The sequence below is a fragment of the Pseudophryne corroboree genome, chromosome 2 (genome assembly GCF_028390025.1).
Source record: "Pseudophryne corroboree isolate aPseCor3 chromosome 2, aPseCor3.hap2, whole genome shotgun sequence".
Taxonomy (NCBI): Eukaryota; Metazoa; Chordata; class Amphibia; order Anura; family Myobatrachidae; genus Pseudophryne; species Pseudophryne corroboree.
The window spans coordinates 1,048,710,524-1,048,736,859 of record NC_086445.1 but is presented as its reverse complement, the minus strand read 5'-3'; the positions used below and the strand labels follow the sequence as shown (position 1 = coordinate 1,048,736,859).

General features: G+C 53.1%; 1 protein-coding gene across 1 annotated transcript in view; it reads left to right on the top strand.

The window, feature by feature from the left end:
* Nucleotides 1-11,965, top strand: part of LOC135050399 (immunoglobulin superfamily member 3-like) — a 100,479-nt gene extending 88,514 nt beyond the window's left edge. Inside the window, exons 6-10 of the mRNA XM_063956886.1 lie at nt 5,049-5,444; nt 7,623-8,027; nt 8,435-8,824; nt 10,050-10,448; nt 11,413-11,965. Of these exons, the coding sequence (XP_063812956.1) occupies nt 5,049-5,444; nt 7,623-8,027; nt 8,435-8,824; nt 10,050-10,448; nt 11,413-11,630 (1,808 nt within the window). The 3' untranslated portion in view covers nt 11,631-11,965. The remainder of the gene's footprint in view (nt 1-5,048; nt 5,445-7,622; nt 8,028-8,434; nt 8,825-10,049; nt 10,449-11,412) is intronic.
* The last annotated feature ends 14,371 nt before the right edge of the window (nt 11,966-26,336 follow it).

Genomic DNA, 26,336 nt, shown 5'->3' with positions numbered 1-26,336 from the left:
AGCGAGGAATAGGAGGATACGATGCCATATACAGGTCTCCTGGTACGTGTGTAGCAGCTGTGGTCGCTGTGTCAGGACTGATAGCGGCTGGTGACACAGCGAGGAATAGGAGGATATGATGCCATGTACAGGTCTCCTGGTACGTGTGTAGCAGCTGTGGTCGCTGTGTCAGGACTGATAGCGGCTGGTGACACAGCGAGGAATAGGAGAGGATACGATGCCATGTTCAGGTCTCCTGGTACGTGTGTAGCAGCTGTGGTCGCTGTGTCAGGACTGATAGCGGCTGGTGACACAGCGAGGAATAGGAGGATACGATGCCATGTACAGGTCTCCTGGTACGTGTGTAGCAGCTGTGGTCGCTGTGTCAGGACTGATAGCGGCTGGTGACACAGCGAGGAATAGGAGAGGATACGATGCCATGTACAGGTCTCCTGGTACGTGTGTAGCAGCTGTGGTCGCTGTGTCAGGACTGATAGCGGCTGGTGACACAGCGAGGAATAGGAGAGGATACGATGCCATGTACAGGTCTCCTGGTACGTGTGTAGCAGCTGTGGTCGCTGTGTCAGGACTGATAGCGGCTGGTGACACAGCGAGGAATAGGAGAGGATACGATGCCATGTTCAGGTCTCCTGGTACGTGTGTAGCAGCTGTGGTCGCTGTGCCAGGACTGATAGCAGGTGGTGGTAGCTGCTGACGGGGCAGAGATCAGCATAAACAGGGATATTACTGCCGGGAGAACAGGAGCATAGAGAAGGGCCCCGGGGCGGGTGTTTAGGGTATAAATAGGATTCTGGAGGGGTAGGGTCGGGATATTAACCCCTTACTAACACAAGGGGTTATAGAGCTCAGCGACAAGAGGCCAAAAAGAGGCCCTGAGTCTGTAACTTTGTGTTATGCACACCAGTGCCTGCAGGAATGTACTGGTGTCTGAACGGATAGGGATGCAAAACAAATGAACTCACAGACAGACTGGGGAATATGACATTACGTACACAGAAGGTGATAGGGTAACAAAATAAACACAAAGTGAACAGAGAAGCCCAGAGGCTAAGAAACTGGGTGTCTCCCCAGTATTAGTAATGCTCAGATGGAAAAAGCAAGATGTTGTGTTTTAATACGTAGAGAACCCGAAATGCTGTTGCTAAGGGCAACAGCAAAACCCTAAAGGGTTACCAACGGGTGTGGCAGTAAACTCCTTGGTCAAAGATGGAATGATAGGCACAAGGAGAGTCTCCACAATCCTAATCCTCACTTGCAGTGCACAGGTTCAGCTTACTGCCACTAAACTGACACCAGAACACCTTGCACAGTGAGACAGGATTAGACAGGCAAGTCTGAGAATACAGCAAACTTGCTAAGTTCACAGAGTAGCAAAAGAACCCCAGCAAGTTAAACGACTGACTCCAGTCTTACTGCTAGGTCTGGATTGGCAGAGTGTAGTACCAAATCCCCAGGCCTATTTGCAGTAAGCAACAACAAATACAAAGCTACACAGTACTGGCTAACTTTCATGAACTGACTAACCAACAAAGATTCAGCAGCATCTGCTTAACCTGAGAAGAGGCCTTATATAGCAGGTGCTGTCCACGCCCCACTCAAACCTCACAGACTGTGAGCACAAAAACCAGCACCGGATCCCCTGCCGTGCACAGAGCCTGTAACCACTGCACAGCAAAAGACCCGAACCGGAGTATCAGCTGCGCTCAGGTTACTCCGCTAGCACTTGTCTCCCGGTTGCCATGACGACGTGGCAGCACAGGGCAGGAGACCCTAACACTCTGATAGTCCTGGGCTTCTCACCTCTCCTGTGTAGTAAATGGGAACAATCCGGAGCTGGAGCCCAGGTTACACTTTACTGTAGATTGTAAGCTCCACGAGCAGGTCCCCCCTTCGTATATTCTGCCCCTGTATCCGGCCCCATCTGGCCCACCTGTGCATCCTTGTCCCCAGCCAATGTACTCTAATTGAATAGCCCCAGGCATTAAAGCTGGTGACTACCACCTCTATTCACACCTGGTAAATTTCCGGGTGTGACTGAATTCCTCCCATAGTGTAGGGGTCTTTCCTCAGGGCAGCAGACAGTACATTTATACTGAAGCCCAATAGCAGACTGTACACCTGCATCTGGTTCCATGTCTCTGCTCTGTTATTGGTGGCATAAGGCAGAGGGCACGCCTGGCACAGAAGTACCCACTGGCAGAAGCTCGGCAATATGGCCGCCAGAGAGGCCTATGACTCCTGTGGGGCAGCTCTCTCATGGCCAGGCCTATGTCTCCTGTGGGGCAGCTCTCTCATGGCCAGGCCTATGTCTCCTGTGGGGCAGCTCTCTCATGGCCAGGCCTATGTCTCCTGTGTGGCAACTCTCTCATGGCCAGGCCTATGTCTCCTGTGAGGCAACTCTCTCATGGCCAGGCCTATGTCTCCTGTGAGGCAGCTCGCTCATGGCCAGGCCTATGTCTCCTGTGGGCAGCTCTCTCATGGCCAGGCCTATGACTCCTGTGGGGCAGCTCTCTCATGGTCAGGCCTGTGTCTCCTGTGGGGCAGCTCTCTCATGGCCAGGCCTATGTCTCCTGTGGGGCAGCTCTCTCATGGTCAGGCCTATGTCTCCTGTGAGGCAGCTCTCTCATGGCCAGGCCTGTGTCTCCTGTGGGGCAGCTCTCTCATGGCCAGGCCTATGTCTCCTGTGGGGCAGCTCTCTCATGGTCAGGCCTATGTCTCCTGTGAGGCAGCTCTCTCATGGCCAGGCCTGTGTCTCCTGTGGGCAGCTCTCTGATGGCCAGGCCTATGTCTCTTGTGGGGCAACTCTCTCATGGCCAGGCCTATGTCTCCTGTGGAGCAGCTCTCTCATGGCCAGGCCTATGTCTCCTGTGGGGCAGCTCTCTCATGGTCAGGCCTATGTCTCCTGTGGGGCAGCTCTCTCATGGCCAGGCCTATGTCTCCTGTGGGGCAGCTCTCTCATGGCCAGGCCTATGTCTCCTGTGGGGCAACTCTCTCATGGCCAGGCCTATGTCTCCTGTGAGGCAACTCTCTCATGGCCAGGCCTATGTCTCCTGTGAGGCAGCTCGCTCATGGCCAGGCCTATGTCTCCTGTGGGCAGCTCTCTCATGGCCAGGCCTATGACTCCTGTGGGGCAGCTCTCTCATGGTCAGGCCTGTGTCTCCTGTGGGGCAGCTCTCTCATGGCCAGGCCTATGTCTCCTGTGGGGCAGCTCTCTCATGGTCAGGCCTATGTCTCCTGTGGAGCAGCTCTCTCATGGCCAGACCTGTGTCTCCTGTGGGGCAGCTCTCTCATGGCCAGGCCTATGTCTCCTGTGGGGCAGCTCTCTCATGGCCAGGCCTATGTCTCCTGTGGGGCAACTCTCTCATGGCCAGGCCTATGTCTCCTGTGAGGCAACTCTCTCATGGCCAGGCCTATGTCTCCTGTGAGGCAGCTCGCTCATGGCCAGGCCTATGTCTCCTGTGGGCAGCTCTCTCATGGCCAGGCCTATGACTCCTGTGGGGCAGCTCTCTCATGGTCAGGCCTGTGTCTCCTGTGGGGCAGCTCTCTCATGGCCAGGCCTATGTCTCCTGTGGGGCAGCTCTCTCATGGTCAGGCCTATGTCTCCTGTGAGGCAGCTCTCTCATGGCCAGGCCTGTGTCTCCTGTGGGGCAGCTCTCTCATGGTCAGGCCTATGTCTCCTGTGAGGCAGCTCTCTTATGGTCAGGCCTATGTCTCCTGTGAGGCAGCTCTCTCATGGCCAGGCCTGTGTCTCCTGTGGGCAGCTCTCTGATGGCCAGGCCTATGTCTCCTGTGGGGCAACTCTCTCATGGTCAGGCCTATGTCTCCTGTGGGGCAGCTCTCTCATGGCCAGGCCTATGTCTCCTGTGGGGCAGCTCTCTCATGGCCAGGCCTGTGTCTCCTGTGGGCAGCTCTCTGATGGCCAGGCCTATGTCTCCTGTGGAGCAGCTCTCTCATGGCCAGGCCTATGTCTCCTGTGGGGCAGCTCTCTCATGGCCAGGCCTGTGTCTCCTGTGGGCAGCTCTCTGATGGCCAGGCCTATGTCTCCTGTGGAGCAGCTCTCTCATGGCCAGGCCTATGTCTCCTGTGGGGCAGCTCTCTCATGGCCAGGCCTATGTCTCCTGTGGGGCAGCTCTCTCATGGCCAGGCCTGTGTCTCCTGTGGGGCAGCTCTCTCATGGCCAGGCCTATGTCTCCTGTGGGGCAGCTCTCTCATGGCCAGGCCTGTGTCTCCTGTGGGCAGCTCTCTCATGGCCAGGCCTGTGTCTCCTGTGGGGCAGCTCTATCATGGCCAGGCCTATGTCTCCTGTGGAGCAGCTCTCTCATGGCCAGGCCTATGTCTCCTGTGGGCAGCTCTCTCATGGCCAGGCCTATGTCTCCTGTGGGCAGCTCTCTCATGGCCAGGCCTATGTCTCCTGTGGGGCAGCTCTCTCATGGCCAGGCCTATGTCTCCTGTGAGGCAGCTCTCTCATGGCCAGGCCTATGTCTCATGTGGAGCAGCTCTCTCATGGCCAGGCCTATGTCTCCTGTGGGCAGCTCTCTCATGGCCAGGCCTATGTCTCCTGTGGGCAGCTCTCTCATGGCCAGGCCTGTGTCTCCTGTGGGGCAGCTCTATCATGGCCAGGCCTGTGTCTCCTGTGGGACAGCTCTCTCATGGCCAGGCCTATGTCTCCTGTGGGGCAGCTCTATCATGGCCAGGCCTATGTCTCCTATGGGGCAGCTCTCTCATGGCCAGGCCTGGGAGAGTGGGACGCAGATTTCGTTACTGTGGTGACGGCACTAGCGTAATCTTGTTCTAGGTTTAAATATGCTTACTGGGGTTTTCTAACCAGGAACGGCGCCATTACACTGCGGCGCTAATCCTCCAGGCTACCCCCTCTTTCAGAGGTTCACGCGACCGCTAGCCGGAACTTTGTGGGCCTCTTACATCTTTGCTCCGTGCGCTAGAAGTTGCGTTACACTTAATGCGTTAGCGCCGTGTGACTCTGTAGCGCTGAGCGTCTTTTTTTACGTCTCTGTCTTGACGGAATATTCTCCCTCTTCTCATTGCAGACGGCTCTTTCAGCGCCACGCTGATGACGAGGAACGCGCGGGTAACCTCCGGTGATAACGCCACGCTATTCTGCAGGGTGACGGCACAGTACAGCCTGCTGGATAAATTCCTGCTCTGGTCCTGGGACTTTCAGCCCAGCTCCAACCCGCAGGGGCCCTTTCAGAGCGTGGTCGCCACGTCCAGGAGCGACCTGTCCTGGGGAAATTCATCCTCAGGCTTCCGAGGAAAAGCGCAGCTCTCCGTAGAGGGGCACACCGCCACGTTGACAATTTTCCGGGTCCAGCAGGAGCAGGGGGGATCATACGTGTGCAGAGTCGGGGTGCTGGATCCAGATGTGAACACGAGGACACCGTCAGTCCCCTCCAACGTCATGGCCGTAAGCGTCCAGTTACCACGTAAGTGCGACCGTCCCTGTGTATCTGTAATGTAACCCCTGACATATTATTATTACCATGTATTTATATAGTGCTGACATATACCGCTGCGCTGTATAACAGTGATAAGATGGGACTGGGTAATAACAGACAGAGAGGTAGGAGGGTCCTGCTCGCAGGCTTACACTCTAGAGAGTAAATTTACTAAAGCTTCTAAAAATGAAAAGTGATGTTGTCCATAGCAACCAATCATATTCTATCATTTTCTAGGATACAATAGAGAAACGATAGACAGAATGTGATTGGTTGCTAGGGGCAACATCACCAACACCAAGCTTTAGTAAATGGCTATGGCTCAAACACCGAGAGCAGAATGTCAGAGATTATAATGTCGCAGTGTGTAGTAAATCCCACTCAGTTCCGGCCAGTATCATTCCACGGGCGTCACCGCCACTGACAGGCGTGGGTGTGGTAGATTTACTGTACTATGGGGCTTATTCGGGTTTGTTAGCAGTTGTGCAAAACCATGCGCACTGTAGGGGGGCAGATATAACATGTGCAGAGAGAGTTAGATGTGGGTGGGTTATATTGTTTCTGTGCAGGGTAAATACTGGCTGCTTTATTTTTACACTGCAATTTAGATTTCAATTTGAACACACCCCACCCAGCTCTAACTCCCTCTGCACATGTTACATCTGCCCCACCTGCAGTGCAGCCTAACATCTAACTCTCTCTGCACATGTTACATCTGCCCCTGCCTGCACTGCACATGATTTTGCCTATTTGCTAACTTTTTGGTTTGCTAATAAACCTGAATAAGGCCCTGTGTCCTCTGATCCTGAAATTAGTGGCGGAACTCCAGGAGCCATTGGAAGCATTGGCCACCGGGCAGCAGCTGTCAGGGGGGCGCAGAGGAAGGAAGAAGGGTCAGCTGCATTCAGACTGTTGGGGGCACTCTCAACTGCTGCCTCTCCCATAGCCAGCAGGTACTAGGACTCCCAGTCACATCTCTCTCCTCCTGGTGCGGGGTGACAGGGTGTTGGTAGGGTGCGGCACCTGGAGACCAGGCCTCAGGTTGGAAGTTCCGCCAATGAATGTGATTTACACTAAGTACAGGGTAGTGACCTGTAAGCAGCGGAACAAAGTTCCCATGTACATTTATAGGCTCTTTACCTGCATCATTGGGTGTGTAGTGTTTCTGGGCCTCTACAAGAGCCTTGCACAACAGTCTAATCTCACCCAGCGGGTGTCACTCCGCCACAGCAGCAGACAGTGGGTTCTCCTCTCATGAAGTGCTGTTGGGACTGCAGGTAGGGATGATGGGTCTGCCGTCCACACAGACCGCTATGAAAGTCGCCGTGGGGAAATTATATCCGCAGATTATTTCCGTGGCCCCTGAGAGCCTGAAACTGAAATCACAAGAGATAAAATAGTGTGTGACTGCGCAGGTCATACATGAGCGTTACATTAACGTCCACTAAGACGGGGGGTTATAATATTCTCTATGCTGCACATTGAAGGGTCTTTACTAACGGCGCAGAAAGTGGCGCTCACGCTACAAGACAGGTGCAGAATTCAGTAAATACAATGAGGTCTATGTACTAAGCCGTGGGGAGAGATAAAGTATCAGCCAATCAGCACCTAGCAGTTAGTTTGCAAACTCAGCCTGTAACATGGAAGCTAGCAGCTGATTGGCTGATACTTTATCTCTCTCCATTTAATAAATCAGCATGTGCTGTGCTATATGGATGACAGGATCTGGCTGCGCTTCCTCTCTCTCCGTGTTCTCCCCCAGTATGTCCGTATTGCTATGGACTATTGCCCCTCAGCATGTCAGTAAATGCCCCTCACATGGTATACTAACATTTACTGACATGGTCTGAGCACGGCCACGGAATCAGCCGTGTGGCTCGTACACATCTGACCACTGAGGGTTTCTGCTTTGTGCTGCGGTGCGCCATTTCCGCCTGGCGTCACACTGTTGGCACAGCGGTTTGTATGGCGGGAAAGGCGTTTGTGAGGGGTTTGCAGTATAACGGCTAGAATGTGACTTTGTTATGCACACATGTAAATGTAAGGGGGTCTCCCGGTCCCCACATTACCCGGAGCTGTGAGCCGTCAGGAGGTGTATGAGACCACACTGTACGTGTGATAGATGTGACCCGTGTAACTGCCGCACTTCTGTCCCTCTGTCCCCAGCCAGCCGTCTTCTGATGGACACCACCGCCCGGCTGCTGTCAGTGACCAGTGTGCAAGATGAGGCCGCTGTGACTTGTGACATCAAAGCCCGGACCCCTGGTACTGCCCTGAGTGTGGCGTGGCACTTCCTCCCACCCACGGCCACCTCTCCAGTGGAAATCCTGGCGTTCAGCCAAGAGGGGGTGATTTCTCCCAACCCGTCGTTCTCCGGACCAAGGTCCAGGTTCCTCAGTGAGCGAGTCTCTGCGGACGTCGTCACCCTGCGGATCCTGAGACCGGGCTCCGGGCAGATGGGGTCCTACTACTGTTCAGTACAGGAGTGGCTGCAGAAGGAGAGCGGGGCCTGGACCAGACTGGGGAAAGAGAAGACCTCCGGGGCCACACACACAGCCTTCAGTGCTTCAGGTACTAATGTCCGATGATATCTTGCAGGATTATCCGATCGGCCCGGTGTGACAATAACCCGAGTGTAGCTATGTGCACAATGCCACGAGCGGGGTCTGGGGGCGGCTGAGAGTCCTACGTTAGGCCCACTGAACACGTGTCAATCACAGAATGAGGCCCTCACGTCAGAAGGATCACCTGCACCTCTCTGTAATGTGATCCCGGTTCTGCCATAGACAAAACGCATAAAAACGGCGACATAACATAGCCAGCAGGGGTGGTGGAAGAACTGGTGGTGATGTACCCCAGAATATGGGCAGAATTTCGGGTCTTCCTCTGGCAGGGAACATCCCCGATGTAGACATAGATGAGACGCAGTAACTGGACCTATCGATAAAGTCCTCTCATTCTTCTCTCCTCACCCACAGATACCACCCTGAATGTTCCTAAGGAGAATGTGAGCTCTGAGGTTCCGGAAGGCGGCGACGTTGTGCTGACTTGCCCCTTGGGGGTGGCTCTCAGCTCTGCCTCCCTCCACTCCGTATCCTGGTATTATCAGAGGCCTGGCCTCTACTCCTCCACCCTCCTATACCGAGCAGACCGGGAAGGGGTCACTGAGTACGAGGAGTCACTAGCCAAGCGCTTGCAATTCGTGGCCACAAGCCGGGGGAATTACAGCCTGATCCTGCGGAACGTGGGGCAGGAAGAGGCAGGAACATACTACTGCCAGGCGGAGGAGTGGAGGCTGCAGGAGGAGAGATGGAAGATGGAGGCCACTGATACGTCAGGTTACCTACAGCTCAGAATCACCAGGCTAGGTAGGTAACAATTACCGGGAGAATCCTCTGCGTTGTCTCCATGTTCTCTGTCCATGGCCAGCAGTCCTTCACAGTGGGTGTGGGGTTCTGTGTGTCAGGGGTTGGGGTTTCTGTGGGACAGTGGGTGTGGGGTTCTGTGTGTCAGGGGTTGGGGGGTTCTGTGGGACAGAGGGTGTGGGGTTCAGGGGGTGTGGGGTTTTGTGGGACGGAGGGTGCGGGATTCTGTGGGACAGAGGTTGTTGGGGTGGATCGTTGGGACAGAGGGTGTGGGGTTCTGTGGCACAGAGGATGTGGGGTTCTGTAGGACATAAGTTGGGGGGGGGTTCTGTGGGACAGAGGGTGCAGGGTTCTGTAGGACAGAGGTTGGGGGGGGTTCTGTGGGACAGAGGGTGCAGGGTTCTGTAGGACAGAGGTTGGGGGGGGTTCTGTGGGACAGAGGGTGCAGGGTTCTGCAGGACAGAGGTTGGGTGGTTTCTGTGGGACAGAGGGTGCAAGGTCCTGTAGGACAGAGGTGGTGGTGGTGGTGGGAGGGGGTTCTGTGGGACAGAGGGTGCAGGGTTCTGTATCACAGAAGTTGGGGGGGTTCTGTGGGACAGAGGGTGCAGGGTCCTGTAGGACAGAGGTGGGGGGGGGGGGTTCTGTGCGACAGAGAGTGCAGGGTTCTGTAGGACAGAGGTGGGGGGGGGGGTTCTGTGGGACAGAGGGTGCAGGATTCTGTAGGACAGAGGTGGGGGGAGGATTTCTGTGGGACAGAGGGTGCAGGGTTCTGTAGGACAGAGGTGTGGGGGGTTCTGTGGGACAGAGGGTGCAGGGTTCTGTTGGACAGAAGTTGGGGGGGGGTTCTGTGGGGCAGCCGTACTTAATAGAAGGAAATGAATAGTTTAAAAAGTTCTGGATTCAACTATTTAAAGCCTAGTTTAGGGGTTCTGGATTTAGTTATATTATACAGTTCAGGAGTTCTGGTTATATGATATTGTTCATGGCTTCTGGACCATTTTCCAGAGGTGTCCAGTGATTTTGCCTCTGAACATTTGTGCTTTCCACCCTGGGTCAGGGCACTGCCTGTACATGAGCAGATGGGTCCTGGCTTAGTAATACAGTATGTGGCCCACCCATGGACAATGCTGCTGCATGTCTCTATTGCACCCTGCTCCACCTGTAGGCACTGCGGTGCGTTATATATTATTCAGCACAGACATGTTTAATTCTGACACTTTCCTCCCAGGAGACCATCTGAGCGTGAACCACACTAATGTAACCCTTCTGGTGCCAGAGAAGTCCATCCTCACCTTGCCCTGCCAGGTACTGTCCGTGTCCACACCCAGCTCTGCCCTCTCCGTCACCTGGTGGAGGATCCTGGGACCTGGGACCCCGGAGCAGCTGCTGTTCAATGCCAGTCACACCGGTCTGTATCACTATCCCAGCGATGATGGGATAGGCAGCCGCCTCCAGTATGAGAGGGCATCAGAGGGCACAGGGACCCTGAGGATCCTCAGCATCCAGGAGGAAGATGCCGGAGTCTATTACTGCTGGGTCCAAGAGTGGGTGCTGATCCCCCGAGGGGCCTGGAGCCTAATGGGAGAGCACAGATCTGGGGACGCCACCATCACTGTCCAGCCTGAAGGTACAAAATACTCTATAATGCCCCTACTTTCATTGGCCCCGGGATAGAGGCAGACACGACCGGCCCCTGGATAGAGGCAGACACGAGCAGCCCCTGGGTAGAGAAAGATGCAAGCGGCCCTGGGATAGAGGCAGCCTCCTCCCAGGCCTCTCTGTAGGATGCAGCCTCCTCCCAGGCCTCTCTGTAGGATGCAGTCTCCTCCCAGGCCTCTCCATAGACTGCAACCTCCTCCCAGAGCTCTCTGTAGACTCCAACCTCCTCCCAGAGCTCTCTGTAGACTGCCACCTCCTCCCAGAGCTCTCTGTAGACTGCAACTTCCTCCCAGGCCTCTCCATAGACTGCAACCTCCTCCCAGAGCTCTCTATAGACTGTAACCTCCTCCCAGAGCTCTCTGTAGACTGCAACCTCCTCCCAGACCTCTCTATAGACTGCAACCTCCTCCCAGACCTCTCTATAGACTGCAACCTCCTCCCAGACCTCTCTATAGACTGCAACCTCCTCCCAGACCTCTCTATAGACTGCAACCTCCTCCCAGACCTCTCTAAACACCGCAACCTCCTCCCAGACCTCTCTATAGACTGCAGCCTTCTCCTAGGCCTCTCTGTAGACCGCAGCCTCCTCCCGGGCCTCTCTGTAGACCGCAGCCTCCTCCCAGGCCTCTCTGTAGACTGCAGTCTCCTCCCAGGCCTCTCTGTAGATTGCAGCCTCCTCCCAGGCCTCGCTGTAGACTGCATCCTCCTCCCAGGGCTCTCTGTAGACTGCAACCTCTTCCCAGGCCTCTCTGTAGATTGCAGCCTCCTCCCATGCCTCTCTGTAGACTGCATCCTCCTCCCAGGCCTCTCTGTAGACTGCTGCAGTCTCACATTCAGCTTAACTATATATGTCTCTTTATAGGCTATTTTCGTCTCCTAGCTTAGCAGACCCTGATATGAGTTGATGATGTCTCCATTTATTTCCACCACAGGTGTCCACTCACAGGTCTGCTCTTCCCCGCTTCTCTTCTCCTTTCTTGCCGTGTTCCCATTTCTCTTCATATTACTGGTGATACTGCTGGCATGGAGATACCTAAAAAGAAGGAAAAACAAAACTGGAAATTCCAATCCCAAGAGCCGAGGACACCTCTTATCTCCTGTGACAGTGTGTGAGAGGAACGGTGGTGGTGGGACAGAGGAGGCGGAATGAACTCTGGTTCCTCTCAGTAACGTTCTGAAGATATATTGAAGCCCTTATAATGTGTGTATATATATATGCCCCGAGCCAGCAGCTGAGGGGTCCAGGCCTCGTATTCTGAGGGTCTCTGACCAGTCCATAATATCCACACTCTCTACAGGCTGAGATGACGTATAACTAATATCTCAATATAATATAATATTATCAGACCAAACACAGACTGAAATTGGTGTATAAATACTAAATGGCCATGTATGTGATACGGTATAGGTGAAGGAATGTAATGTAACTGTATGCAGGAGACAAAGGATGTAAGAGGAAAGCTCATGATGGAGCAATGTAACAAGTGATGGTTTATTAAAGAACTAAATATATTCTCCAAATTGATTCCCGACATCAGAGATATCAAAGGGGTGAAAAGCCCAATTATCCGTGTGATGCCAGCGGCTGTTTCCCCGGGATGCGGTCAGGATCCCCACGGATGAAATGCTGATGGTAAGTACTGGGGTTAGGGTTAGGCGCTAGGGGGAGGCTTAAGGTTAGGCTGTGGTGGGGATCGTTAGGGTTAGGCTGCAGGGAGGGGGGGTTAGGTTGTGGTGGGGATTGTTAAGGTTAGGGTGCAGGGGGCGGAGGTTAGGGTGTCAGAGGGGGGAGTACAGTTAGGCTGCAGGGGGAGGGTAAGGATGTAGTGGGGACAGTTAGGGTTAGGCTGCAAGGAGGGTGGGGTCAGGGATAGGTTGCAGAAGGGGAGGGCATTTAGGGTTAGGTTGCAAGAGGGGTAGGGTCAGGGTTAGGTTGCAGGAGAGGAGGGAGGTTAGGGTTAGGTTGCAGGAGGGGAGGGAGCTTAGGGTTAGGTTGCAGGAGGGGAGGGTGGTTAGGGTTAGGTTGCAGGAGGGGAGGGTGGTTAGGGTTAGGTTGCAGGAGGGGAGGGAGGTTAGGGTTAGGTTGCAGGAGGGGAGGGAGGTTAGGGTTAGGTTGCAGGAGGGGAGGGCGGTTAGGGTTAGGTTGCAGGAGGGGAGGGAGGTTAGGGTTAGGTTGCAGGAGGGGAGGGCGGTTAGGGTTAGGTTGCAGGAGGGGAGGGCGGTTAGGGTTAGGTTGCAGGAGGGGAGGGGGGTTAGGTTGCAGGAGAGGACGGCGGTTAGGATGCAGGAGGGGAGGGTGGTTAGGGTTAGGTTGCAGGAGGGGAGGGTGGTTAGGGTTAGGTTGCAGGAGGGGAGGGTGATTAGGGTTAGGCTGCAGAGGTGGAAGAACGGTCAGGGTTAGGTTAAAGGCTAGGAGGGTGGTTAGGGTTAGGTTGCAGGGGGAGGAGGGTGGTTAGGGTTAGGTTGCAGGGGGGCAGGTTGGTTAGGGTTAGATTTCAGGAATTGAGGGTGGTTAGGGTTAGGCTGCAGAGGTGGAAGATCAATTAGGGTTAGGTTAAAGGCTGGGAGGGTGGTTAGGGTTAGGTTGCAAGGGGGGTAGGGTCAGGGTTAGGTTGCAGGAGGGGAGGGCAGTTAGGGTTAGGTTGCAGGAGGGGACGGTGGTTAGGGTTAGGCTGCAGGGGGGGGTTAGGGTTATTTTGCAGGAGGGGAGTGTGGTTAGGGTTAGGCTGCAGAGGTGGAAGATCGGTTAGGGTTAGGTTAAAGGCTGGGAGGGTGGTTAGGGTTAGGTTGCAGAGGGGAGGGCGGTTAGGGTTAGGTTGCGGGGGGAGAGGGCAGTTAGGGTTAAATTGCAAGGGGGGTAGGGTCAGGGTTAGGTTGCAGGAGCGGAGGGCGGTTAGGGTTAGGATGCAGGAGGGGAGGGCGGTTAGGGTTAGGATGCAGGAGGGGAGGGCGGTTAGGGTTAGGATGCAGGAGGGGAGGGCGGTTAGGGTTAGGTTGCAGGAGCGGAGGGCGGTTAGGGTTAGGTTGCAGGAGCGGAGGGCGGTTAGGGTTAGGTTGCAGGAGGGGAGGGCGGTTAGGGTTAGGATGCAGGAGGGGAGGGCGGTTAGGGTTAGGATGCAGGAGGGGAGGGCGGTTAGGGTTAGGATGCAGGAGCGGAGGGCGGTTAGGGTTAGGTTGCAGGAGCGGAGGGCGGTTAGGGTTAGGATGCAGGAGGGGAGGGCGGTTAGGGTTAGGTTGCAGGAGCGGAGGGCGGTTAGGGTTAGGATGCAGGAGGGGAGGTCGGTTAGGGTTAGGATGCAGGAGGGGAGGGCGGTTAGGGTTAGGATGCAGGAGGGGAGGGCGGTTAGGGTTAGGATGCAGGAGGGGAGGGCGGTTAGGGTTAGGATGCAGGAGGGGAGGGCGGTTAGGGTTAGGATGCAGGAGGGGAGGGCGGTTAGGGTTAGGATGCAGGAGGGGAGGGCGGTTAGGGTTAGGTTGCAGGAGCGGAGGGCGGTTAGGGTTAGGATGCAGGAGGGGAGGGCGGTTAGGGTTAGGATGCAGGAGGGGAGGGCGGTTAGGGTTAGGATGCAGGAGGGGAGGGCGGTTAGGGTTAGGTTGCAGGAGCGGAGGGCGGTTAGGGTTAGGATGCAGGAGGGGAGGGCGGTTAGGGTTAGGATGCAGGAGCGGAGGGCGGTTAGGGTTAGGTTGCAGGAGCGGAGGGCGGTTAGGGTTAGGATGCAGGAGGGGAGGGCGGTTAGGGTTAGGATGCAGGAGCGGAGGGCGGTTAGGGTTAGGTTGCAGGAGCGGAGGGCGGTTAGGGTTAGGTTGCAGGAGGGGAGGGCGGTTAGGGTTAGGATGCAGGAGGGGAGGGCGGTTAGGGTTAGGATGCAGGAGGGGAGGGCGGTTAGGGTTAGGATGCAGGATCGGAGGGCGGTTAGGGTTAGGATGCAGGAGGGGAGGGCGGTTAGGGTTAGGATGCAGGAGGGGAGGGCGGTTAGGGTTAGGATGCAGGAGCGGAGGGCGGTTAGGGTTAGGATGCAGGAGGGGAGGGCGGTTAGGGTTAGGATGCAGGAGGGGAGGGCGGTTAGGGTTAGGATGCAGGAGGGGAGGGCGGTTAGGGTTAGGTTGCAGGAGGGGAGGGCGGTTAGGGTTAGGATGCAGGAGGGGAGGGCGGTTAGGGTTAGGTTGCAGGAGCGGAGGGCGGTTAGGGTTAGGATGCAGGAGGGGAGGGCGGTTAGGGTTAGGATGCAGGAGGGGAGGGCGGTTAGGGTTAGGATGCAGGAGGGGAGGGCGGTTAGGGTTAGGTTGCAGGAGCGGAGGGCGGTTAGGGTTAGGATGCAGGAGGGGAGGGCGGTTAGGGTTAGGATGCAGGAGGGGAGGGCGGTTAGGGTTAGGTTGCAGGAGCGGAGGGCGGTTAGGGTTAGGATGCAGGAGGGGAGGGCGGTTAGGGTTAGGATGCAGGAGGGGAGGGCGGTTAGGGTTAGGATGCAGGAGGGGAGGGCGGTTAGGGTTAGGTTGCAGGAGCGGAGGGCGGTTAGGGTTAGGTTGCAGGAGCGGAGGGCGGTTAGGGTTAGGATGCAGGAGGGGAGGGCGGTTAGGGTTAGGATGCAGGAGGGGAGGGAGGTTAGGGTTAGGTTGCAGGAGCGGAGGGCGGTTAGGGTTAGGATGCAGGAGGGGAGGGCGGTTAGGGTTAGGATGCAGGAGCGGAGGGCGGTTAGGGTTAGGATGCAGGAGCGGAGGGCGGTTAGGGTTAGGTTGCAGGAGCGGAGGGCGGTTAGGGTTAGGATGCAGGAGGGGAGGGCGGTTAGGGTTAGGTTGCAGGAGCGGAGGGCGGTTAGGGTTAGGATGCAGGAGCGGAGGGCGGTTAGGGTTAGGATGCAGGAGGGGAGGGCGGTTAGGGTTAGGATGCAGGAGCGGAGGGCGGTTAGGGTTAGGTTGCAGGAGCGGAGGGCGGTTAGGGTTAGGATGCAGGAGGGGAGGGCGGTTAGGGTTAGGATGCAGGAGGGGAGGGCGGCTAGGGTTAGGATGCAGGATGGGAGGGCGGTTAGGGTTAGGATGCAGGAGGGGAGGGCGGTTAGGGTTAGGATGCAGGAGCGGAGGGCGGTTAGGGTTAGGATGCAGGAGGGGAGGGCGGTTAGGGTTAGGATGCAGGAGGGGAGGGCGGTTAGGGTTAGGATGCAGGATGGGAGGGCGGTTAGGGTTAGGATGCAGGAGGGGAGGGCGGTTAGGATTAGGATGCAGGAGGGGAGGGCGGTTAGGGTTAGGATGCAGGATGGGAGGGCGGTTAGGGTTAGGATGCAGGAGGGGAGGGCGGTTAGGGTTAGGATGCAGGAGGGGAGGGCGGTTAGGTTTAGAAAGCAGGAGGGCGGTTAGGGATAGGTTAAAGGCTGGGAGTGTGGTTAGGGTTAGGATGCAAGAGTAGTATCAGCGCTTAGAGAGATAATCTGCAGGTGGGGGATAGTATCAGCGCTGAGAGATAATCTGCAGATGGGGTAGTATCATAGTTTCAGCACTGAGAGAGATAATCTGCAGATGGGGGTAGTATCAGTGCTGAGAGAGATAATCTGCAGATGGGGTAGTATCAGCACTGAGAGAGAGAATCTGCATATGGGGGTAGTATCATAGTATCAGCGCTGAGAGAGATAATCTGCAGATGGGGTAGTATCATAATATCAGTGCTGAGAGAGATAATCTGCAGATGGGGTCGTATCAGCGATGAGAGAGATAATCAGCAGTTGGGGGTAGTACCAGCCATAGGTGTGCGCAGAGGGGGTTCCTGGTGCACCCAGGCACCCCCTAATGTCTGGCACCCCGATCTCACATGCCTGATGCAGCGATCGCCGAGCAGGCTGATTACTATCCCCTCTGCGCTGCACCCTGTCAGGACTGCATTACTGACCAGACGCCTGGGTTAATCAAGGGTGCCACTGCCACCGGCTTTCAAACTCTCGGCTCCACCTCCATGTACAAAAACAGCGTGATGTGATTACGTCATGCTGCTCGCACGCCCACCCATCACACCCGCCAGATGCCCACCTCTCTCCTTCTATGCCATGACAATGCCAGCCACTTATGAGGATCAGCATGCAGCCAGCGTTCCTCTTAGGAAGACAAATTCAATACTGGCAGGCGGTCGGCAGCAGCATTGACACGTCACTCGTTTTTCCAGCAGCAGCAGTACTAGTCTGCGACTGTCAGTGTCAGTGAGTGACTGACTTGTAAGTAAGCTGCTGCAGCTTGCAGGGGAAAGAGAGGGGGAGCCAGACAAGGCTGAGGAGGAGCACTGTAATTGCAGTGAGTGCCATCAGGGGTGTTTTTTTGATGCACACCACAACATCTGACAATGTATCTGCATTATTACAAGAGTGGATATTTTATATTGCGTTGACCGGCAATAGATGGTGCTAAACACGTCCAAAAGGCGGTGTTATACACACCCCTCTGACGGTGCACCCCCTAATAAAATTTGCTGCGCACACCTATGGTATCAGCACTGAGAGAGATAATCTGCAGATGGGGGTAGTATCAGCGCTGAGAGAGATAATCTGCAGGTGGGGGATAGTTTCAGCGCTGAGAGAGATAATCTGCAGTTGGGGGTAGTATCATAGTATCAGCGCTGAGAGAGATAATCTGCAGATGGGGGTAGTATCAGCGCTGAGAGAGATAATCTGCAGGTGGGGGATAGTATCATCGCTCTGACGTGGCAGTACCAGGAGCGGGTGTGCTGGGTGTCCCAGGCTTGGAAGGCGGATTTATATATGTAAGGTGCATTGTGGGTAACAGGGCGGAAAGGGGTGTGCCAGTGGGGCCCTGTGAAGGCCTGGGGGCCGCCCTGTCACTGCACGACAGCCCCTGCGTCTGGCTGGTATCTGGTGCAGGAGCCTGCGGCCAGTAGCGCTGCTGCAGTGTTGCTCAGAGCACGCAGAGGGTGTTCATGGCTGGGACTGGCACATACCGGGCATGGTGGCTAATGGTGATGTGTATTATCCTGTGTGGGAGAAAGGTGATACTAACACACACACAATGACTGCAGTCACGCGTGTCACCTGGAGAGCGTGCAGCGGCGGCATCTGGTACTCTCACCCCGTACAGCGATTATGGGGGAGATTGTTACATGGAAGCTGAATCCATTAGAATGACAATCCCTAACATATGGAGCTTCCAGACCCCTGATACACAGTGACGTGTTACCCACCGCGTCACAAGGGGGTGTGCACCCGAGTGTCACCCTTCCCGGGGGTGACACCAAGCCGCCGGCTCCTCTGCAGTGACAGGAGACGGGTGCTGCAGTGTGACAGTCTCCGATCACTAGCAGTGCAGACACCAGCCTCCGGGGGCAGCCTAGAGTCTCCGGTGATGCTGGGCACTCCACCCAGAGTGAGGTCATCATGGTCTCCCTGCAAGATATGGTGTACGTAACTATGAGCAACTGCAGTTCTGCATTGGGGCAGTGGTGTATGACATGCAGTTCTATATTGGGGCAGTGGTGTAAGACATGCAGTTCTATATTGGGGCATCGGTGTATGACATGCAGTTCTATATTGGGGCAGTGGTGTATGACATGCAGTTCTATATTGGGGCAGTGGTGTATGACATGCAGTTCTATATTGGGGCAGCGGTGTATCACATGCAGTTCTATATTGGGGCAGTGGTGTATGACATGCAGTTCTATATTGGGGCATCGGTGTATGACATGCAGTTCTATATTGGGGCAGTGGTGTATCACATGCAGTTCTATATTGGGGCAGTGGTGTATCACATGCAGTTCTATATTGGGGCATCGGTGTATGACATGCAGTTCTATATTGGGGCAGTGGTGTATCACATGCAGTTCTATATTGGGGCATCGGTGTATGACATGCAGTTCTATATTGGGGCAGTGGTGTATGACATGCAGTTCTATATTGGGGCATCGGTGTATGACATGCAGTTCTATATTGGGGCATCGGTGTATGACATGCAGTTCTATATTGGGGCAGTGGTGTATGACATGCAGTTCTATATTGGGGCAGTGGTGTATCACATGCAGTTCTATATTGGGGCATCGGTGTATGACATGCAGTTCTATATTGGGGCAGTGGTGTATGACATGCAGTTCTATATTGGGGCATCGGTGTATGACATGCAGTTCTATATTGGGGCATCGGTGTATGACATGCAGTTCTATATTGGGGCAGTGGTGTATGACATGCAGTTCTATATTGGGGCAGTGGTGTATCACATGCAGTTCTATATTGGGGCAGTGGTGTATGACATGCAGTTCTATATTGGGGCAGTGGTGTATGACATGCAGTTCTATATTGGGGCAGTGGTGTATGACATGCAGTTCTATATTGAGGTAGTGGTGTAAGACATGCAGTTCTATATTGGGGCAGTGGTGTATCACATGCAGTTCTATATTGGGGCATCGGTGTATGACATGCAGTTCTATATTGGGGCAGTGGTGTATGACATGCAGTTCTATATTGGGGCATCGGTGTATGACATGCAGTTCTATATTGGGGCATCGGTGTATGACATGCAGTTCTATATTGGGGCAGTGGTGTATGACATGCAGTTCTATATTGGGGCAGTGGTGTATCACATGCAGTTCTATATTGGGGCATCGGTGTATGACATGCAGTTCTATATTGGGGCAGTGGTGTATGACATGCAGTTCTTTATTGGGGCATCGGTGTATGACATGCAGTTCTATATTGGGGCAGTGGTGTATGACATGCAGTTCTATATTGGGGCAGTGGTGTATCACATGCAGTTCTATATTGGGGCATCGGTGTATGACATGCAGTTCTATATTGGGGCAGTGGTGTATGACATGCAGTTCTATATTGGGGCAGTGGTGTATGACATGCAGTTCTATATTGGGGCAGTGGTGTATGACATGCAGTTCTATATTGGGGCAGTGGTGTACGACATGCAGTTCTATATTGGGGCAGTGGTGTATGACATGCAGTTCTATATTGGGGCAGTGGTGTATGACATGCAGTTCTATATTGGGGCATCGGTGTATGACATGCAGTTCTATATTGGGGCATCGGTGTATGACATGCAGTTCTATATTGGGGCAGTGGTGTATGACATGCAGTTCTATATTGGGGCAGTGGTGTATCACATGCAGTTCTATATTGGGGCATCGGTGTATGACATGCAGTTCTATATTGGGGCAGTGGTGTATGACATGCAGTTCTATATTGGGGCAGTGGTGTACGACATGCAGTTCTATATTGGGGCAGTGGTGTATGACATGCAGTTCTATATTGGGGCAGTGGTGTATGACATGCAGTTCTATATTGGGGCAGTGGTGTATGACATGCAGTTCTATATTGGGGCATCGGTGTATGATATGCAGTTCTATATTGGGGCAGTGGTGTACGACATGCAGTTCTATATTGGGGCAGTGGTGTATGACATGCAGTTCTATATTAAGGCAGCGGTGTATCACATGCAGTTCTATATTGGGGCAGTGGTGTATGACATGCAGTTCTATATTGGGGCAGTGGTGTATGACATGCAGTTCTATATTGGGGCATCGGTGTATGACATGCAGTTCTATATTGGGGCATCGGTGTATGACATGCAGTTCTATATTGGGGCAGTGGTGTATGACATGCAGTTCTATATTAAGGCAGCGGTGTATCACATGCAGTTCTATATTGGGGAAGTGGTGTATGACATGCAGTTCTATATTGGGGCAGTGGTGTATGACATGCAGTTCTATATTGGGGCATCGGTGTATGACATGCAGTTCTATATTGGGGCATCGGTGTATGACATGCAGTTCTATATTGGGGCAGTGGTGTATGACATGCAGTTCTATATTGGGGCAGTGGTGTATCACATGCAGTTCTATATTGGGGCATCGGTGTATGACATGCAGTTCTATATTGGGGCAGTGGTGTATGACATGCAGTTCTATATTAAGGCAGCGGTGTATCACATGCAGTTCTATATTGGGGCAGTGGTGTATGATATGCAGTTCTATATTGGGGCAGTGGTGTATGATATGCAGTTCTATATTGGGGCAGTGGTGTATGACATGCAGTTCTATATTGAGGTAGTGGTGTATGACATGCAGTTCTATATTGGGGCAGTGGTGTATGACATGCAGTTCTATATTGGGGCAGTGGTGTATGACATGCAGTTCTATATTGGGGCAGTGGTGTATGACATGCAGTTCTATATTGGGGCAGTGGTGTATGACATGCAGTTCTATATTGGGGCAGCGGTGTATGACATGCAGTTCTATATTGGGGCAGCGGTGTATGACATGCAGTTCTGCATTGGGGCATTGGTGTATGACATGCAGTTCTGCATTGGGGCATCGGTGTAAGACATGCAGTTCAGCATTGGGGAATAGGTGTATGACATGCAGTTCTGCATTGGGGCATCGGTGTATGACATGCAGTTCTGCATTGGGGAATTGGTGTATAACGTGCAGTTCTGCATTGGTGCAAAACATGGAATTCTGCATTGGGGCATAGGTGTATGGCATGCAGTTCTGCATTGGGCATCAGTGTATGACATGCAGTTCTGCATTGGTGCAAAAGATGCAGTTCTGCATTGGGGCATGACATGCAGTTTTGCATTGGTGTATGACATGCAGTTCTGCAGTGGGGCATCGGTGTAAGACATGCAGTTCTGCATTGGGGCATGGCATGCAGTTCTGCATTGGGCATCGGTGTAAGATATGCAGTTCTGCTTTGGGGCATCGGTGTAAGACATGCAGTTCTGCATTGGTGTATTACATGCAGTTCTGCATTGGGGCATCAGTGTAAGACATGCAGTTCTGCATTGGGGCATCGGTGTAAGACATGCAGTTCTTCATTGGTGTATGACATGCAGTTCTGCATTGGGGCATCGGTGTAAGAATGCGGTCCTGCATTGGGGCATTGGTGTAAGACATGCAGTTCTGCATTGGGGCATCATTGTAAGACATGCAGTTCTGCATTGGGGCATTGGTGTATGACATGCAGTTCTGCATTGGGGCATGGCATGCAGTTCTGCATTGGGCATCGGTGTAAGATATGCAGTTCTGCTTTGGGGCATCGGTGTAAGACATGCAGTTCTGCATTGGTGTATTACATGCAGTTCTGCATTGGGGCATCAGTGTAAGACATGCAGTTCTGCATTGGGGCATCGGTGTAAGACATGCAGTTCTTCATTGGTGTATGACATGCAGTTCTGCATTGGGGCATCGGTGTAAGAATGCGGTCCTGCATTGGGGCATTGGTGTAAGACATGCAGTTCTGCATTGGGGCATTGGTGTATGACATGCGGTTCTGCATTGGGGCATTGGTGTATGACATGCAGTTCTGCATTGGGGCATCAGTGTAAGACATGCAGTTCTGCATCGGTGTATGACATGCAGTTCTGCACATGGGCATCGGTGTAAGACATGCAGTTCTGCATTGGGGCATCAGTGTAAGACATGCAGTTCTGCATTGGGGCATTGGTGTATGACATGCAGTTCTGCATTGGGGCATTGGTGTAAGACATGCAGTTCTGCATTGGGGCATTGGTGTATGACATGCAATTCTGCATTGGGGCATTGGTGTAAGACATGCAGTTCTGCATTGGGGCATTGGTGTAAGACATGCGGTTCTGCATTGGGGCATTGGTGTAAGACATGCAGTTCTGCATTGGGGCATTGGTGTAAGACATGCAGTTCTGCATTGGGGCATTGGTGTAAGACATGCAGTTCTGCATTGGGGCATTGGTGTATGACATGCAATTCTGCATTGGGGCATTGGTGTAAGACATGCAGTTCTGCATTGGGGCATTGGTGTATGACATGCAGTTCTGCATTGGGGCATTGGTGTAAGACATGCAGTTCGGCATTGGGGCATTGGTGTATGACATGCAATTCTGCATTGGGGCATTGGTGTAAGACATGCGGTTCTGCATTGGGGCATTGGTGTAAGACATGTGGTTCTGCATTGGGGCATTGGTGTAAGACATGCAGTTCTGCATTGGGGCATTGGTGTAAGACATGCAGTTCTGCATTGGGGCATCGGTGTAAGACATGCAGTTCTGCATTGGGGCATTGGTGTATGACATGCAATTCTGCATTGGGGCATTGGTGTATGACATGCAATTCTGCATTGGGGCATTGGTGTAAGACATGCAGTTCTGCATTGGGGCATTGGTGTATGACATGCAGTTCTGCATTGGGGCATTGGTGTAAGACATGCAGTTCGGCATTGGGGCATTGGTGTATGACATGCAATTCTGCATTGGGGCATTGGTGTAAGACATGCGGTTCTGCATTGGGGCATTGGTGTAAGACATGTGGTTCTGCATTGGGGCATTGGTGTAAGACATGCAGTTCTGCATTGGGGCATTGGTGTAAGACATGCAGTTCTGCATTGGGGCATCGGTGTAAGACATGCAGTTCTGCATTGGGGCATTGGTGTATGACATGCAGTTCTGCATTGGGGCATTGGTGTAAGACATGCAGTTCGGCATTGGGGCATTGGTGTATGACATGCAATTCTGCATTGGGGCATTGGTGTAAGACATGCGGTTCTGCATTGGGGCATTGGTGTAAGACATGTGGTTCTGCATTGGGGCATTGGTGTAAGACATGCAGTTCTGCATTGGGGCATTGGTGTAAGACATGCAGTTCTGCATTGGGGCATTGGTGTAAGACATGCAGTTCTGCATTGGGGCATCGGTGTAAGACATGCAGTTCTGTACAGGGGCAGAAATCAGTAAGATCACTTACTAGTTGGTCCGACTCCGAGCTTATTCTTGCAATAAGCCAATAACCCAAAGATTTCTCATCAAGCCCTGTAATAAGTGTGAGACAGGCCAATTCCAGGGGCAGAACTACAGTGGGTGACGGCTCTGATGAGCACAGAAGTGGTGGATACAGCCTCAGAGTCCTGGAGTGATCCTAAGTACCACAACCTGTTAGTGAAGGGGGTGGAATAGGGCAGCACACATGTGTGTAAATGAGGATACAGTAGTGGCCGATCCATGTAGTGAGCATCAGCCAGCAGCAGGACATCAGTAACCAGATAATTTTATTTATCATTTACTTCAATATTCTGTTACCCTGTGACTCCTTCCTTATCTACTGTATCAATGCACTGATTCATAGGGGGGATACAATTACTGGTGATGTGCCACCGCCACGTTGCTGTGATGCCGGGCATTCAGCCACTTACGGTCCCGCCAGCATCACAAGTTTTCCTGTGCACCTCTGTGTAGATGAACGTGATTATCTATTCAGGAAAATCCCATTCATCCTGCTGAATCGAATTGCCCCCATACAGTACAACCTAAACTCTCCATATTCCCAATACTACATACAACACTATGGATAAACAGTTATAAACAGTATGCCAGATTCCTGAGACTTATTCCTCTGTAATATATTACATTGTTCAGAAGCCGGCGTAGTTCCACACCAGGGCAGCATCATTTTTCATTTCATGATAAGTATAATTCAGGATTATAACTATACAGTAACATTCGCACATCTCTTGGTGTAGAAGACGGCTGCAGCATCTCCAGGTACTTGCGGACGTCCGGCTGCCACCTTGCTGCTTTGGGAAAAGAGCACTTAGACGTATTGATTTGTACTTTGAGTTTCCGCGCTGACTTCCTCTAACACCGCGCCATGGTTCATTTGTTTATTTAAACACCTTATGGCAGTCGCTGTATTAAACTAGACGGCTTGTTATTGTGTTTATAATAAGAATTTACTCACCAGTAATTCTATTTCTCGTAGTCCGTAGTGGATGCTGGGAACTCCGTAAGGACCATGGGGAATAGACGGGCTCCGCAGGAGACTGGGCACTCTATATAAAGATTTAGGACTATCTGGTGTGCACTGGCTCCTCCCTCTATGACCCTCCTCCAGACCTCAGTTAGGGAAACTGTGCCCGGAAGAGCTGACACAATAAGGAAGGGATTTGGAATCCCGGGTAAGACTCATACCAGCCACACCAATCACACCGTACAACTCGTGATACTATACCCAGTTAACAGTATGAATAACAACTGAGCCTCATGAACAGATGGCTCATAACAATAACCCTTTAGTTAGGCAATAACTATATACACGTATTGCAGACAATCCGCACTTGGGATGGGCGCCCAGCATCCACTACGGACTACGAGAAATAGAATTACCGGTGAGTAAATTCTTATTTTCTCTGACGTCCTAGTGGATGCTGGGAACTCCGTAAGGACCATGGGGATTATACCAAAGCTCCCAAACGGGCGGGAGAGTGCGGATGACTCTGCAGCACCGAATGAGCAAACTCAAGGTCCTCCTCAGCCAGGGTATCAAACTTGTAGAATTTTGCAAACGTGTTTGAACCCGACCAGGTAGCAGCTCGGCAAAGTTGTAAAGCCGAGACCCCTCGGGCAGCCGCCCAAGAAGAGCCCACCTTCCTCGTGGAATGGGCTTTTACTGATTTAGGATGCGGCAGGCCTGCCACAGAATGTGCAAGTTGAAACGTGGAGCAGATCCAGCGAGCAATAGTCTGCTTAGAAGCAGGAGCACCCAGCTTGTTGGGTGCATGCAGGATAAACAGCGAGTCAGTCTTTCTGACTCCAGCCGTCCTGGAAACATAGATTTTCAGGGCCCGGACCACGTCCAGCAACTTGGAAGCCTCCAAGTCCCGAGTAGCCGCAGGCACCACGATATGTTGGTTCAAGTGAAAAGCTGATACCACCTTAGGGAGGAATTGGGGACGAGTCCTCATTTCTGCTCTGTCCATATGAAAGATCAGTTAGGGGCTTTTACAGGACAAAGCCGCCAATTCTGACACCCGCCTAGCCGAAGCCAAGGCCAAAAGCATGAGCACTTTCCATGTGAGATATTTTAATTCCACAGTCTGCAGTGGCTCAAACCAATGAGATTTCAGGAAATCCAACACAACGTTGAGATCCCAAGGAGCCACTGGAGGCACAAAAGGAGGCTGAATATGCAGCACTCCCTTAACAAATGTCTGAACTTCAGGCAGTGAAGCCAGTTCTTTTTGGAAGAAAATCGACAGAGCCGAAATCTGGACCTTAATGGAACCCAATTTGAGGCCCAAAGTCCCCCCTGACTGTAGGAAGTGCAGAAATCGACCCAGCTGAAATTCCTCTGTTGGGGCCTTCCTGGCCTCGCACCACGCAACATATTTCCGCCATATGCGGTGATAATGTTTTGCGGTTACATCCTTCCTAGCTTTAATCAGCGTAGGAATGACTTCCTCCGGAATGCTCTTTTCCTTTAGGATCCGGTGTTCAACCGCCATGCCGTCAAACGCAGCCGCAGTAAGTCTTGGAACAGACAGGGCCCCTGCTGCAGCAGGTCCTGTCTGAGCGGCAGAGGCCATGGGTCCTCTGAGATCATTTCTTGAAGTTCTGGGTACCAAGCTCTTCTTGGCCAATCCGGAACAATGAGTATAGTTCTTACTCCTCTCCTTCTTATTATCCTCAGTACCTTGGGTATGAGAGGAAGAGGAGGGAACACATAGACCGACTTGTACACCCACGGTGTCACTAGTGCGTCCACAGCTATCGCCTGAGGGTCCCTTGACCTGGCGCAATATCTTTTTAGTTTTTTGTTGAGGCGGGACGCCATCATGTCCACCTGTGGCCTTTCCCAACGGTGTACAATCATTTGGAAGACTTCTGATGAAGTCCCCACTCTCCCGGGTGGAGGTCGTGCCTGCTGAGGAAGTCTGCTTCCCAGTTGTCCACTCCCGGAATGAACACTGCTGACAGTGCTAACACGTGATTTTCCGCCCATCGGAGAATCCTTGTGGCTTCTGCCATCGCCATCCTGCTTCTTGTGCCGCCCTGTCGGTTTACATGTGCGACCGCCGTGATGTTGTCTGACTGAATCAGCACCGGCTGGTTTTGAAGCAGGGGT